Raw genomic sequence first — 15284 nt, 5'->3', positions numbered from 1 at the left:
TCTTAGTCTTTAATAACACAAGGCTCTTTGCCAGCCCAAGAAGTATTTCGGCAGTGTTTCACAATCCAAGGACAAAGTATCCTTCTGTTTTTTTGAGAGTGTGACCTGTCATTGGCATATTGTCCATGAAATTTATTTTGCTTTTGTCCTCTGTTTGAGTATTGAATTGGTGGTTTTTTGATCCACACAAGAGTAACATAAATAAATTGGACATATCCCTTCTAAAATATAATATCTCCCACATGCATTTCTTCTGGGAGTCTGCTTGCTCTCCTTGATGGAATGAGGTTGTCCCAAAAAGCGGTGCTTTGGTGGTACAACAAAGGATTTATGCTGAGATGGGCAGATGGATGAAGCAGCGATTTCCAGATTGGGTTCAGCTTTTCTGGGATCCATGCTAGGGCCTCACATCATTCTGTCATCATCATACTAAAAGCTTATTACTGCAATGCTAATGGATTTTAAGGGAAATAACAATTGTAAATTTGCATAATCCCATAAAAGTTGCTCCATTCCTTGTCCTTTCCAAGTACTCCTTTCAGTGTCTGTGACACACTCTTACTTGCCTTCCCAGTTCATTGTTTTCCTGGTTTCACTATAACTTAATGACGCTTTACTGTGGTGAAGCACAAAAATAAAAGGAGACACTTTCTGCTACAGAAGCATTTCATTCAATGTTTTTCTCTTGAAAAAACACCGTACATAAATAGGCACTGATACGTGCACACAGAAAATCTGACAGCAGTTGCTGCTCAGGTTTGTACAGTCGCTCTTTTGCCTGCAGGAACTTTCTACGATCCTTCAGAAGGAAACTGTCACATATTTCACTTACAATAACGACACAGAGGGTGTATCTAACACATCCAAACTTCTTGTGACTCCCGTTGATGAAGAAACATCCTTCTTGGCTTACAGCACGGCTTCCCTCTATCGGGATTGCCACTGCAACAAAAGACTGGGAATGTTATTCCAGAATAAGGGTGGATAAGGCAGATATGAACATGCACAAGCACGCGCAAGCACACACACACCCAACCGTGCGGGCGGGAATATAAGCGCAGTTACCAGCTGAGGGCAGAATCAGGGCTGTGTTTACTGAGCAAAAGCCAAGCACTGCTGTTCACAGACGCTCCAGCCACCATGAAGGTGACAAGTGTGTTACTGGTGATCGCTCTGGCCCTTTGCTGCATCTCAGGTGAGTTGCTCCACTGCCTCCTGCTCTGCCTTTGAGTAAGCGCTGGCTGTCTTTAGAACCACAAAAAAACATCCCCAGACTGGAAAGAGCTTCATTCTGCAAGGACTTATTTACTCCTAGAAAGATAGTGTTGAAAAGACTTGACATCAAAGACTATCACTTATGGGGTAATATTTTAGCAACAGAACTGAGTGGGTAAGAACAACTGTGGGAACAGCTCTACTCTCAGCGCTAGTTTATGCATAATGAAAGAAGTGACATGTACGTGGTACAACCCAGAGAGTCAGACATCCAGTATTTAACCTCTGAAATGTCACAGAAACACAAATGATTTTACTGAATGAAAATGAATATTTCCTGTAGTCATCCTGAACCGAGATGCAATCTGAGAGCCTGAACTGCTGTAGAAGCTTTATAAATTTACATCTCACTAAATATTCCTCTTGTTTAAGAATAACAATGGCAATGCATATAAGATGCTGTCTCTGTGTACTTGTCAGCTTTACAACCCTGCTTGCCTCAATAACTTGCTTTGCTTTGAGTACATGTCCTGCTCCATCTTTTGAACCATGAAAACTTTCTCTTCTTTCATTTTCCATACCTTTTTCCATCTTGACTGTAGCCCTCATTAAAAAAACCAAAACAATACTACAGAATCAACATAGAGTAGGGCACAAAATTTTGCCTGAAATTCCTTTTGTCTAAGAAGCAATTTGCTAACACACAGTGAATTGGAAGTTGTGTATTCAGGGCATTAATTTACAGATTTTAACAGAATTCATGAATTACATTTGTAACATATTTCCTTTTTTCTTCTTTTTTTCCCAGCTACTGGTGCAGTGCAGGTAAGGGACAGATTTTTCTACTTTTGATCCTTTATTTCCTTAAAGGAGTTTTTGTATGAGTCCTTACTAATCACATTGTGACTGAGCCTTTGAAAATCCTGAGACATCCAGCTGTCTGAACAGTATCTGCCATAGATATTGATGGGTGAAATTGCCATTTTCATCTGATGACAGTTTTAACAAGTAGGGCGATATCCAGTTCATGTCCCACTTATTGTCAAAGTTACTGCAGCATCATGTACAGTGGTTACTCAGGCTCTACCTGGTGGGAGGCAACATATTGCTGTATCCTGCCCTGTCCCTGGGCTTTTTCTCAGCATCTGCTTCTGGACAATAAGTGGCGAGCTCAGGGCGTGTGTGGGGTCTCCTAACGTCACCTTTCTTGCATATCTTTGGTTGAGAGCTTTTTTTTTTATTATGAATACAGTTTGCAGCCCAGTACTGCAATAACCAGCTGGCATCCAGAAACTTCTGCACCATGGAGTACATGCCACACTGCGGGTCTAACGGTGTCACATACGGCAACAAATGCTTATTCTGCAATGCATACGCGTACGTATGAAATCAACCTCTTCACTAACTAAACTAACTTAGCTCGAACTAGCAAATCAGACTTGGAGACTGGTTGGAGAAGTAAAGTTCTTTTATTTTGTTTACCTGTTATTTCATCAGCAAGGTTTGTTTTTGTTTTTGCTTTTGTTTGTTTGTTTGTTTTTTACTGGGAGAGTCTGCCAGGAACTGTTTTCTTACAGATATAAAGAGATAGCATAGAGTTCTCCATTTCCCTCTTAAGTGACTTGCTGAAGAGCCTTCTTCCAGCAAAAAAAGTCGGTTTCCTACAGACTATTTGTTCTTTTAAATTAAGAATTTATCTTGTCTTTGTATGTTAATAATAAAAGAAAATGGATGGAATATAGTTCAGAAGTTCCCCTGTGGTGTAGAGGAGAGACAGACCAACAGTAAAAGCTCAGATGTTCCATCTCTGAGCTACTGATTTCCTTCTGTGCAGGAGAAGCCGTCGGACTCTTGAACTGAGGTCTATGAGTGCCTGTTGAGTTCTCAACAGCCTTCATCTGAGAAAGAGGATCCCTCCCTGGCAATGTTCCCCATGGCAGATAATTTCCTAAAGTCTTGACCTGACCCTTGAAAGCTTCTGATAAACCTTGAAACCTCTGCTTAATAAAAAAAAAAAAAGCCATCAGCATTTATGTCTTGCCTTAATCTCATTCTGGTTTTACCTAAGATGTTGCATGATTATAACGCTGCAACAGTCCTGGGATGTGGGAATTAATGGGGAAATTATTCCAGGAGAGGGAGTACAATGTTCTGATCTACAAAAAAATCAACCCCAACTGCAAAGGCAATGGGTAGATCTTGTGGGCATCAGCCTTCACCCAGCTTTCCGAAAGAAAACCAGGGCTGGAGATGCATCCTGCTGCTCCTGTTGATTTACTCCACTGAGGGTATCACAGACAGACTCTCTGCTTGGGTGAGAGGAATGGCCTCCCTCCACAGCTGCTTCTGTCAAATACCTGCAGTCTCACCCAGCATTACTGTTTCACAGACTGGCAGCATGAAGGGGCCCCAGGTAAACCTCAGTGTTCACATAATTAAAGGCAGTCCCAAGATTGTTGCAGATGGGGTGTTTTGGGGTTGTTTTGCAAAAGCCATGGTGGCAAAGAGGGTCTTGCTGGCACCATGAGCTGCTCATCCTTGTTTCAGTTTTCCAGGGTTATCCCCAATTTCTTATGCCCACAAGAGAAGAGGCAAAGAAGGTGAGATTCCAAACTGCCTCTCTTCCCCTCGCAGGCAGGACTGGAAACCCACCTTTTTCAACCTGCTTTGCTGCCCAAAGCAATGGCACAGGATGTTTTCTCTGGGCAAGCAGGACACCTTGCTGCCCATGTTCGTGTTTGTAATGTTCATTGCTGTGGGGTATTGCAGAAAACCAGTGGGCAGCCAGTCCTAACAGACCTGATGCTCAGAGTACTGCTAACAATCACTGCCATTCCAGCACCTCACCCATCATTGAGCTGCTGCTTGTACGTGGTGACGTCAACTGCCACTTGTAGAGGATCCTTTGAGATTCTTCGGCCTCTGGAAATCTCGGCTGATGAAAGGAAGGTCTCAGAGTCATAGTGTTAATTTATTATTCATTAAAAGTGAGGCGCTGGCAGTGCCTCGTGCTATACAGGCAGCAAGTCTCATAGTCAAATACTTAATGATCTTAAGTGACAATGTGTCACTTCCCAGAGACCGGAGAGAGCACTCTCTAAAAGAGACAATTTATTTCCAAAAGACATGACTCTCTACAACCATTTAGTGCCAAGTCCCTTCCTGAGGCTGGAATATCCCTTCTGTGAGAGGGGGGTCTGTGTGCAGGAAGGCATTTCAATGTCAGATGTGATTTCTGAGGACCAAGGTAAATTGAGGCTCTGGGAGGCAGTGCCAGGGGTGTGGGGCTCGCGGGGTTCATGCTCCTTCTTCTCCCTCTCCACAGAGTGTGGGAATCGGGGTAAGAGAACACCAGCTCCAGCACTTATTTTCTTTCCTGGGGAGCAGCAGAGAGGATGAGGATGGCCCTCAGGAACCACGATGCCTTGGAGACAAGAAGAGCTCCTGATTGCGCTGAAGATCCCCGTGATCCTCAGAGGGCATCTTCCAGGGGCCCTGTCTGCTAAACAGGAAAATCCATCAGGAGATTGAGGGGAAACTGTGAGTAGAAAGGAACTGGGACAGATCCTCCTCCCTAATGCAGAGCTAGCAGTGTTGCTCAGGTGTAACAAAGAGCAGGACCTCAGTGGCACTCCCGGCCTCCTGCCCCAGTAGGCTCATCCTCCCATCCTGCTCCTTAGGACAGAGAGAAAGAAAGTCCTCTTTTATGGGCACCTTGTTGGAAATAATTTTTTTTACTGCTTCTCAATAAAATCCTGCCACAACAGCACAAAATCCTCTCACCATTACTAATCTAACTCTCCCTCCAGGAAATTCAAGGCAGGAAACATTGTCTGCCTGCCGAGGTATCTTATGGTACAATTCTCTAAGCAGTATTCTCGGCACTTCATGTCATTATCTGTTGTTTGTGAATGTAGGAAATGCCATTCAATTACTTCACAACCTGATTAACACATTGCATGTACTTATTTCGTTCTGCTTTATTTTATATTCATCTTCCTGTTTTAGTGAATTATTCTACTTGTTACTGGCCAAAATATACCTCAGGCCAGTCTAGACCTTTCTGTTAATGCAGTTTCTCTCTGAGGCTTCATGCAGGATAAATGGTTTGTTATTATGCTCTTTCTTGATGAGGAGAAAAATAAAACTATATTTTAAAAGGAAGTTAATTGTGGACATCGTTTTGGGGGACTGTCTGTCAGAGCTATTGCAGCAAGGCAGAGCTAAGATTTACTGCAGGACTGGGATCCTCAGCCTTTTGCTATTAGCATGCAGCTTCCAGACAGTTAAATTATTCCAGACACTCTTGCCTATGATATCATCTATTCTTAAAAGACTGGAGATATGCAGGCAGCAATCAGATGGCTGAACTACACGGAGAAATATTAGGTGAGTGCGGCTTAGAGCAGGGGGTTTGCTGGCTGTAAATTGAATTTATGTTCTGATAGAAGATCCAGCTCTGCCCCCGTGTGCAGAGGTCTGGGAACAGCAACGTGTCTGAGAGCTCTTCCAGTGTTCCACATCGCCAGTCAACCACAGAGGAACGCAGTTTGCGCCGGTTTCTACAGCAGCACAGGCTTGAGTGTGGTACTGCTTTGCTCTCGATTATGGTGTGACAGCAGGGTACCGGAGCAAGGACAATGATACCTCAGCAGGAATAACAACACGTGGACTTGCATGCACACATCCACCTTTTTTTTTTAAAAAAAAAAAAAAAAAAAGGGGTATCATTGCTCTTTGTAGCCAGATGAAGCCTGTGACAAGTTTTAAACTAAAGCAGGGAACATCAATGAAGAATTCTGTAGGTCGTGGTAGACTATGGACTTGCTTGAGATAGGGAATCTCAAGACAAGAGCAAAAGCTTCCCTGGAGAATATCACTGCTATGGGAAGAAATACTTCTGGATTAGAACATGGGTAGAATTTCCAGAATTATTGGAAATTTACCTTAATACAAGAGAACCCATCATATCACTGCCAACATTTACCCCATTCATGTGGCCATAACCTTCTTGAATGTTTGCCCTCTAAGAACCTAAAACAGCAGGAAGAGTTTTATTTCAGCTTTTCTATGGATCTCATGTCTGTAGAAATGCTAAAATAATCCTATGGTGAAAACCACTTTACTGAGCCCACTGTCATGATATTCCTGAATCTCAGAATCACAGAATCTCAGAATCACTGAGTAGTTTAGGCTGGAAGGGACCCCTGGAGTTTATCCAGTCCAACTCCTCTGCCAAGGTAGGTTCACCTGGAGCAGGTGACAAAGGAACTCATCCAGGGGGGTTTTGAATGTCTCCAGAGAGGGAGACTCCACAACCTCCCACGTATCTGTTCCAGTGCTCTGCCACCATCAGTGTAAAGAAGTTCTTTCTCATATTGAGGTGAAACTTGTGTTTCAAGTTTAAGGCCATTACTCCTTGTCCTGTAGCTGGGCACCACTGAAAAGAGTCTGGCACCTTCACAAATATCACAGAGGGGTTTGGGTAGGTGGATGCACTCTGCCCTTCCCATTTGCAACATGTGTATCACATTTCCTGAGGCTCACTGCCTGAGAACAGTTGTTTTTGACTGTTCCTAATGTCTGTTTTCAGCCCATCTTCTTCCCCACAATTACTCCTGTCCTGTTCCCTCTGTTTCCTATTAATGTTGCTCCTTGTGCAATCTCTGTTACATCTGCCCCAGCAGCTCTCCCAGCCCTGACCTGGCTGCTGTCCATTATCTCCCATCCCTTCCACAGACCCTGTAGCAGGGCTCCTTATTTGCTTCTCCTTTTCTCCCTGCTGCCCTGTGAAGTGGCAGGAGTTTTGGGAGGAGAACTGCTTTTGGAGCAGTCCTGGCTGGCCACTCAGACCCTCAGAAGCCGCATGGGGATCAGAGGGGATCTTCCCAGCGGATCTAGCTAATGAAAGGGCAGGTGTTGGGCAAACATGAGAGCAGTGCCACTCCCTGGCAGATACCTGCCATGCTCAACAGCTCCAGTGTGATTTCAGTCTTGCAGGAGAGGAAACAGAAGCATCACAGCTTCTGCTAGCTGAGGATCTCTGATCTGGAGGTGGGTATGGAGAAGCTCAGGCTACAGGGCTGAAGAGGAGACAGACTCTGTTCCTGTAGCCTCCCCAGCCACCACAGAGCTGGCAAGCACCACATCCACCAGCAGCTGGTGCAAGTTGTGAGGAAGCTTTGTTTTCAGGTTTTGGCATTCCTGCCCCTGGAAAATAATAATTATTAATGCTTCCGTGACTAATGCTTCCTTTCCAAATATGCTCACAATCAGCTCAAGGAATCTGAAAGTCAACTCACTCAGGATACTAAGAATGCAACAGAAACAACTTTCAAAGGAACCCTTCAACTTGTGATATTTGTGAATGAGATCCAAATAGCATTATTCATTTATTTTTCAGGAAAATGATTTCATTGATATAATCAGGCCAAATCCCACAAGCTCTATTCTGTGACTACAATTCCCTTACACTTTCAGCTATGTTTTTATGATTTATCTGCTCATGCCAAGTGTTGAACATCTCCCAGGATAATAAGAAAACCAATTCTGATTTTCTATTTAAAACTCAGGCTGCCTTTAAGCCACATGTATGAATCAAACCTCTTCTAAAGCACAAACAAGTTCCATCCGTCACTTCCTTCCATGACTACCTTAAATCAAAAATTTATTATTTCATGCAATATCCCTTATTTGTTTTTCCATACACCTGTGATAGAGTTGAACCACTTAGCAGAGCCTAGCACATTATTTATCACTTATCTTCCCTAAAACACGACTTTCAGCTGACACTCTAAATTTAATGCCATATAATTGTGGGGGAAGGGGGGAGCCTAACAGCTCGCCTTCTGTTTGCAGCTACTGGAAATTTTTCTGGAATGTCTTTGGTATTAAGGAACCCGTGTCACCTGCACAGAATACCACTTGCTTGCCATTAATAGGAAACGTTATCCCAGTACAGATTTAAGGGTATTTATTCTTATAATTTCTTAATCAGACTAATGCCCATTCCCAAAAGATTAATAATTCTTGCTCCTTCATAAAATTGTCTTATAAACTTCTGAGGTTTTAGGTAATGCTTTCCTCGAGTGATGACTGTTTCCTTCCTGTTGGTGAGAAATCCAGTGTACCAGAAAATTACAGCAGAGAGTGTGGAGAGATTCACTGAGCCTTCAGAACCTTTTAAGTACACTGATGTCTGCCAAACCCCAGAGTTGATGTCTGTGAAAGCTTAGAGTGTCCCATGATGCTGTTCCCTCACTCTGCTGTACCATGAAAGTGTCCTGGCACCCCATTCCTGTCTAGCATGTGTGATATGGTGTGTGTAAGGCAAACACTTCCAACAAATGTTTTTTTTTTTCCTTCCCCAACTTCCATACGTAATTTCACAACATCCACTATTGAGACAGTGCTCCTGTTTGCAAAGTACAAATCACTCGTTGTACAGAAGGGTGGCTTTGTTAACAAGCTGGGTGTAGCTCAAATTTTTGTTTAATTCTTCTGGGCATCTCTCTAACAAGCAAGTATTCTTTAGAGCTCGACTCAATAATCAATACAATTTTCTTAGTTTACAGAGCAAATAATTACTTTCTGTGATGACTTCACAAGGTCAGGGAGATGTATATATATATAGTGGGGACAGAGGAGGCTGAGAACCATCCCCAAACTCACCGGCTACAGACTCTCCAGCAGCAGCCGTTACAGCACCGCCGACATGAAGATGGCAAGTAGCATTGCCCTTCTTGGGCTGGTCCTTCTTGGCTGCCTTTCTGGTAAGTCATTTTTGCTACAGTCTATGCTGGCATCTCTAGTCCTCCCAATCCTCTGCATGTCTATATATATCCTTAAGGAGAGTGCAGCCTTTTGGGGATGTGATGATTTAGGAATACGTGGGCTCTCTTTTAATGAACATCACCCTTACACAGACAAACACTATAGATTGGTAGGATCTATGTCTGCTTTAAGTTTATGAGCCTTAGTGGGGATAATAATGATTAAAAAAAAAAAAGTAGAATATTTTATGTCCTGTTTCTTCTTTAGTGAGTCAAAATTCCTGGTTTCACAAATAATTGAGTTTTTTAATTTCAGTATATAACTTCTCATTTACTTAGAGTAGATAAAACATTTGGGAAAACAATCACTTCTCAATAATGAGAAAGTGTATTTGGTTACTCTGTAGGTAATTTGATGATTCCAAAGAACTTTAGTCAAGGACATTGTACAATTTTTATATTTTCTAATCTCTGTTTTTATTGCAGATCTTGCTGTTGCTCAACAACGGGTGAGTAGTAGAATTGCTTGTGATTTAGTCTTGATTTCTAAGTCTAGATCAATAATTCATACTCACACTGCATTCCAGGGAAGGCTTGAGGAAAAAAAAAAATTAAAAATGGAGAGCGAATAAAAAGAAGTGCCCCTAAGTGCACCTCTTCTCCCCAACATAAGAAAATACCTTTGTCAGAGAAAGATAACTTACCATGTTGATGATTAAAAAGACAGCGATTAATAATGTAGAGTGAGAGTCAGCACAGCACAGAGTGCCAGCAGAAAATCTATATGACTATTGAATAACTGCCTAAATATCTTCCCTGTCTTCATTCCCCAAGGAATGATCATTTTTGCCTGTAATTCTCACCAAAAGTACTTTAAGTCTTAATAGCAAAAAGGTGCTTTCATATGCTGTAAGATACATGGTGTATTTTGTTCTCTCTCCTCTTCACCTTGGAGGAATCATAGAGAAAAAGAATAACCATCAGTAGCCTCCCAACGCAGCAAAAACATGATTAGCACAAGCTAATCATAGCCTTCTCTCCACTTGGAGACATTACAAGTCCTCTTTCTCAGGCCTCCTGCAGCACATACCTGTCTGGATTGTCTGGAAAAACCATGACTATTGCCTGTCCCCGCAACTACAGCCCCGTCTGTGGAACCAACGACCGAACCTACCCCAATGAGTGCTCCCTCTGCAAGGATTTCATGTGAGTAGAAGGTCTCCCAATAACCTACAATGCCAGTTCAAGCAGCAGGCAGAAGCCCTTGGTGTTGTGACTAATCGTGGGGTGGACTAGATTTTTCTTAAGTTTCTGTCTTCCCTAATGCTCATGATCTTCCATGTCAAAGCTCCAGAATCTGATTAATTACTGGGGCTTTACGAGTCAAGAGACTTGATGATTGAGATGACTACATGGTATGAAGAGATTAATCTTTCCTTTCCTTCTCTCTTTCTCCCTCTAGCCGTAACCGTGCCCTTGACAAGAAACACGATGGAAAATGCGTTAAGGTATGGTCTGAGAATGGTTCCTTCTCCTGCTGCTCTGAGCAGCGGTGGGTGAAATTATGGCAGAGATCTAGACACAAACCTTGCCTAGGATTAATTCTGTACTGAACCCACACAATTTCTTACTGTCAGAAATCGAATGAAAACGAAGAATTTCAAATTTGCAAGTTTTTAATTTACATTTTGTTTGAACTGTTAAAATCAGTGACTTTTAAAGTGCAAAATATCTTCTGTATAACACCAGACTTTAGAAAGGAAACTTTTGATTTTGAGAATGTTTTGTTCAGTGTTATGAAAACACTTCTTTTCAGATTTAGACTTAGAGGCTTCTTGAAGTTAAGAAATTCCCAGAGGAAGTTTGGATTTTGACTGAATCATAATTTTGTAACAGAAAAAATGATTCTATTGGAATTTCTATCATAAAGTTTGTTTATCAATATATGGAGCTACCATGAAGTGGTAAAGCATGTCTATTTTTAGTTCAGAGAGAGAGAGAGAGTAAAGAAACACTCTGGCTGTGCAATTTAACATAATACAATAACTTCCATTTTAATACACTCGGAGTGATTGCAGAAACAGTGAGCTGAGTGTAAACTCCATTTTCAAGAGGCATTGGTACATTGCAGCAGAAGTTGCTGCTGCATAAGGTATTTTAGGCAAAGATCCTTCACAGTGGCCTTCAGGGTGAAAATCCCCAAGATGACAGCAATGAAGCCCACTTCAGGACAGATACTCCCTGCTACATCCACATGCAAGATTTTTTGTCTATGCTCCTCCAACTCCACCACACTGGGGCTGGAGAAACCTGTCCCCTTGAAGCTCTGGAGAAAGGGGGAGATGTCTCTTGTGCCATGCTCCATTACACAGGGCTGATGCCAAGGGGAGCAGAGATTAAAATGCAGTTCTGTGACTGTTTCAGGTCGACTGTACTGGTCACCTGAAGCCTGGCAGTGGTCTGACCATTCCCTGCACCCAGACTTACTCTCCCATCTGTGGCACCAATGGCGTTACCTACAGAAACAAGTGCCTCTTCTGTAGAGCTGTGGCGTAAGTGAAGGGCCTGGGTCGTGGGATGGCTTTCTGTATCAGTAGCTGCTCCTCTTGGTATTTGGAGCATAACAAGGTAGTTTGACTCATGAAGCAGCTGCACTGTGCTCATTCATTCTCAACTCTCTTTCTTTCCAAAGGAGCGGACTGGAAGTGAATCTGCAGAATTATGGACAGTGCAACCAGCAGGTAAAGCTCAGAAATCTGCACTCTTTGCTGCTGTCACCTTTTGCAACATAAATTCACTGATTCATAACTAAATAACAGAATGCCTGCACTGTCCTGATGCATTTGGTCTGGGAATAGGATTTGAGGAAAGTAGTTAAAGGATGTCAGGGTCAATAGGTATTGAACCAAATCCATGGTTCAGATATGTGGTCCCCTCTCTGACCTTGGAACACAACAGGCAGTGGGTGCTGAGACCTTCATTTACTGGGAAACTGGATGAGCAAGAGATGCTGTGTCATCCTGTCTGTGGGAGAGCAGGAGGGTCCTGTACTACCAGCCTTTATTAGTAGTGGTGATTTCCCAGGTTGGAGTACTTGCTGCAGTGGGGTTTTTGACCACCTCCTTTCTGTTCACTTGTCTCTGCTTGCCTGCTGAACCAGGGCAGGCAGTGGGAGAGCCAGCCTGGAAATATCAGCATGGTCATTTCACTACTTATAATAGTATTTATTAGATATTTTTGCCTCCGACATCTCCCTACTTCAGGCATTTCCAGGCAAGAACATTCTCTGCCTCTGAGTTTGCAGAACTGCTGGAACAACAGAGCCCTGCTCCTGAAAACTGCTTTTATGCTTTGCTATATCATGAATATTAAATAAACATAAAGCACTTATGTAGGAAGATACAGGGAACAAAAGCTTTAAAACCTGTTTTTTGCTCCATTATTAGCCACAGTACATTGACTGCAGCCAGCAGAAGGGCATCAACATCTGCACCTCTGAGTACAACCCCATTTGCGGTTCCGATGGCACAACTTATGCAAACAAGTGCCAGTTCTGCAGCGCAGTTAAGTAAGTACAGAGCTCACCATGTGGCCATGAAACCAGAGTAGCTGGAGCCCACACACACTGGTGGCAGCTGGTGTGGAAGCCCCAGAGCTCCCATTAGCTCCTTGATAAATCCATCCCTGCCCTGTGTTCCTCTCCCAATGCTCACTCCTGTGTCACCCCCTAGGCACTGCAGATCTTAAGCCTGAGTGAGTCTTCTCCTTCCCTTGCAATTAAAATCAGATTCCCGCTTGCAGGCTCATAGCATTGCTGAGTCCCTCCTGGTCAGGGTAATTGAAACTGTGACAGCAGGAGGTGTCCAAAATTATGGGGTTTGTCCCAAATCTCTCTAACACATGAAAGTGTGTAACCCGGGGAATCAGAGAAGAGATGAAACACTGAGTGAAGTACTTAATAAGCTGGAGAGCACAAGGGCATTTGGCTTATTTGGGTGAAGTTAGGCCACGAAAATGAGATCCATGTTTGTAACTTTGGTCTCTCTTTCCTCTTCAGCCGCGGCCGTGGAAATCTGCTCTTCCGCCACCAGGGCGAGTGCTAAGCGCTGGAGCTGGACCCTTCATCATGACTCCTCCCTTGCAAATTCTGCAATCAAACACGCTCTTCCTTGCTCCCTCGCCTGTTACGCATTGGTCTCTGCTTTGATCGATCAATAAATTAAATGCAGCCACAATCTTTGCCATGGAATGTTTGGTTTTGATTCTATTTTCATGGTGTTCAGGCTTTTGGGTACATATCTGTCAGGCAGGAGAAGTTGTGGAATAAACCACAGTAAAGAGCAAAACTTAATGCACATCACACACTCACCCAAGCCCTTATGAGAAAATGTCACTCTGTAGCAAACCATCAGAAGAGAAACCAGGCTATAAAGTAGTGCTACTTTCCTAATTTTGACGTTTTATAGAGTGCAAATGGATTTGTCCTTGTTACAGCTCTGGGACTGGAGGAACTGATCCTTTTAGGGGCCTTGACATAGGGGGATGACCCTGAGAAAGTGTGAAAGGTGGTCATAGTCAGCCCTACCTGGCCTCACCTGGGCAAGGGGCGGGTCTGGGGGTGCATTATAAAAAGGAGGATTATGTCAAAGGGAGGAAGGGAGGGAAGAAAATTAGGAACTGCTGCTTCCTTGAAGGGTGTGTCCACCGAGACTGTGCCTGTCAGCAGAAAATTGCAGCAAGCTACGCAAGGCTGTAATGAGCCTAATGAGAACCTGAGGAGAAATTAGACTGGGCTCAGGCTTTCAGCTTCTTGAAGAAGAAAACTGAAAAGCTGTACTGGGGGTATTTGAGACAGAGATAAGGCAGGGGACCCTTCGGGAAAAGGTCTTGGATTTTCTAACTCCAGGAAAGAAGGGCCAGCAGATGTGTTAGTAGCTCCAACATGTTTTCTATCTTGGGAAAAAAGGTATGGAGATAACATCTTTGTGGGAGCCTAAAGAACGCACTGGAGGAGCAGTGATACATATGAATGTTCACGATGATGTGCCATGTTTTTGGGTGAGTCAAGGAGTTAATATGCAAACAGCACAGGCAAAAATTCCCAAGTGCCATGGCTCACACATTCCCTTCCTCATCCTTTCTCCACCTCCCATTCTCTTGTTATGTAAAAAAATAGCTCTTGCTAAGGCTGATATTTAGGACAAAATCTGTGACTTCTAAGCCTTTTCTTTGCGTCTTGCTTCCTGAAGAAGATAATTTCTTGACAAGGATTTTTGTAGATAAAGAGGCTCGTTCTTCCCCTAGAACCAGCCCAGAGCAGTGCTTCTAGGAAGAGTAATGAAACGTCTTATTTTCAGGTGGTTTTGTATTAGTACAGGCAGTATAAATCACATTATGGCTTTATGACTGCTCTTAATAAAAGACGGACTGAAGAGTCATATGAGTACTCACTGTTTACCTGCTTGTCTGTCTGAAGAATAGTTAAGGAACAATAGCTGGTGGATGTGAACAGACACCTGTCAACACAGGACAGAGCTTGGCTATGATTTCTTGTTGGACAAGAAGGTTTATAGAGTGGCCACAGACTAGTGGAGTTTTGGCTACAGACGGAAATTGTTTTCAATGGCGAGGTCCTACAGTGAAGCTCCTCTGTGGTGGTAGTTTCTGCCTGAGGATTCCAGATACTTTCTTAGGAGCTCAGAAGGCTTTGGAAAAGCCCAAAGAGGAGCTCACCTGCAGCAAAAGGGAGGGCAAATGGTGAATATGTGATTGTATTCCAGATGCCTCATGAGCCTATAAGCAAGGACTCTCCAGAATATGGAAAGGTTTGTAGTATTTAAGTCCAAAGACTGGCCCAGCACAGGTTAGTACTCAGCTTGACACCAGCAAGACTTTGCCCAACTAACCCTTAGGATGCAAAACAAGATCCAGGTGCCCTTCTTCTATCCCAGATTGTCAGAGGGACAGAATTCCCTCACCTACACTGGCAACTGGACTGTTCAGATGTTATAAAGAAGGGGAAATGGGTAATAACAATAATCACCAGCTTGGTAATTTAGTCTTTTCCCCTCCTCAGCCCAGAAGGGGTTGGTCCCTGCAGTGCATTTGCTGAGGCTTTAGCCAGTCAGTTGTGCTGCAGCAACTGAAATGTTTGGGCAGATAAGGGGCTGAGGCATTAAGGCTGTGGTCATGAACAGTGACGTATGAAACTAGAAAAGGCAAACAGGTAGTGCTGTGAGTGGCAGAACCGAGCGTGGTTTTGAACGGCGCTGTGGCTGACGGACTTGATAACTAAAT

At 43.3% G+C, this 15284-nt stretch overlaps 2 protein-coding genes across 2 annotated transcripts; both read left to right on the top strand.

The window, feature by feature from the left end:
- The first annotated feature begins 1096 nt into the window (after nt 1-1096).
- LOC103764875 (ovomucoid-like) lies at nt 1097-3138 on the top strand. The gene is made up of 4 exons (XM_018073546.1): nt 1097-1195; nt 2024-2040; nt 2468-2592; nt 3050-3138. Exons 1-4 carry the CDS (start codon nt 1141-1143, stop codon nt 3093-3095), a joined length of 243 nt encoding a protein of 80 aa, XP_017929035.1. The 5' UTR covers nt 1097-1140; the 3' UTR covers nt 3096-3138.
- A 5807-nt stretch (nt 3139-8945) lies between these two features.
- On the top strand, nt 8946-13090 carry LOC103764926 (ovomucoid-like). Its single transcript, XM_008931878.2, has 8 exons — nt 8946-8987; nt 9474-9496; nt 10060-10193; nt 10450-10495; nt 11412-11539; nt 11680-11728; nt 12434-12555; nt 13045-13090. Exons 3-8 carry the CDS (start codon nt 10102-10104, stop codon nt 13088-13090), a joined length of 483 nt encoding a protein of 160 aa, XP_008930126.2. The 5' UTR covers nt 8946-8987; nt 9474-9496; nt 10060-10101.
- The last annotated feature ends 2194 nt before the right edge of the window (nt 13091-15284 follow it).

This window comes from Manacus vitellinus, unplaced genomic scaffold, assembly GCF_001715985.3.
Source record: "Manacus vitellinus isolate BGI_N305 unplaced genomic scaffold, ASM171598v3 scaffold_25_pilon, whole genome shotgun sequence".
NCBI classification, from domain to species: domain Eukaryota; kingdom Metazoa; phylum Chordata; class Aves; order Passeriformes; family Pipridae; genus Manacus; species Manacus vitellinus.
The sequence above is the reverse complement of the archived record's forward strand: the minus strand, read 5'-3'. Positions and strand labels throughout refer to the sequence as shown.

What these genes read in the sequence shown, in the direction of transcription:
- LOC103764875 (XM_018073546.1), top strand. Translation starts at nt 1,141, where the DNA reads ATGAAGGTGACAAGTGTGTTACTGGTGATCGCTCTGGCCCTTTGCTGC. An exon ending in TTATTCTGCAATGCATACGC is followed by an intron (nt 2,593 to 3,049) that starts GTACGTATGAAA and finishes CCTTCTGTGCAG; the next exon opens with GAGAAGCCGTCGGACTCTTG.
- LOC103764926 (XM_008931878.2), top strand. Translation starts at nt 10,102, where the DNA reads ATGACTATTGCCTGTCCCCGCAACTACAGCCCCGTCTGTGGAACCAAC. An exon ending in ACGATGGAAAATGCGTTAAG is followed by an intron (nt 10,496 to 11,411) that starts GTATGGTCTGAG and finishes TGACTGTTTCAG; the next exon opens with GTCGACTGTACTGGTCACCT. An exon ending in CTCTTCTGTAGAGCTGTGGC is followed by an intron (nt 11,540 to 11,679) that starts GTAAGTGAAGGG and finishes TTCTTTCCAAAG; the next exon opens with GAGCGGACTGGAAGTGAATC.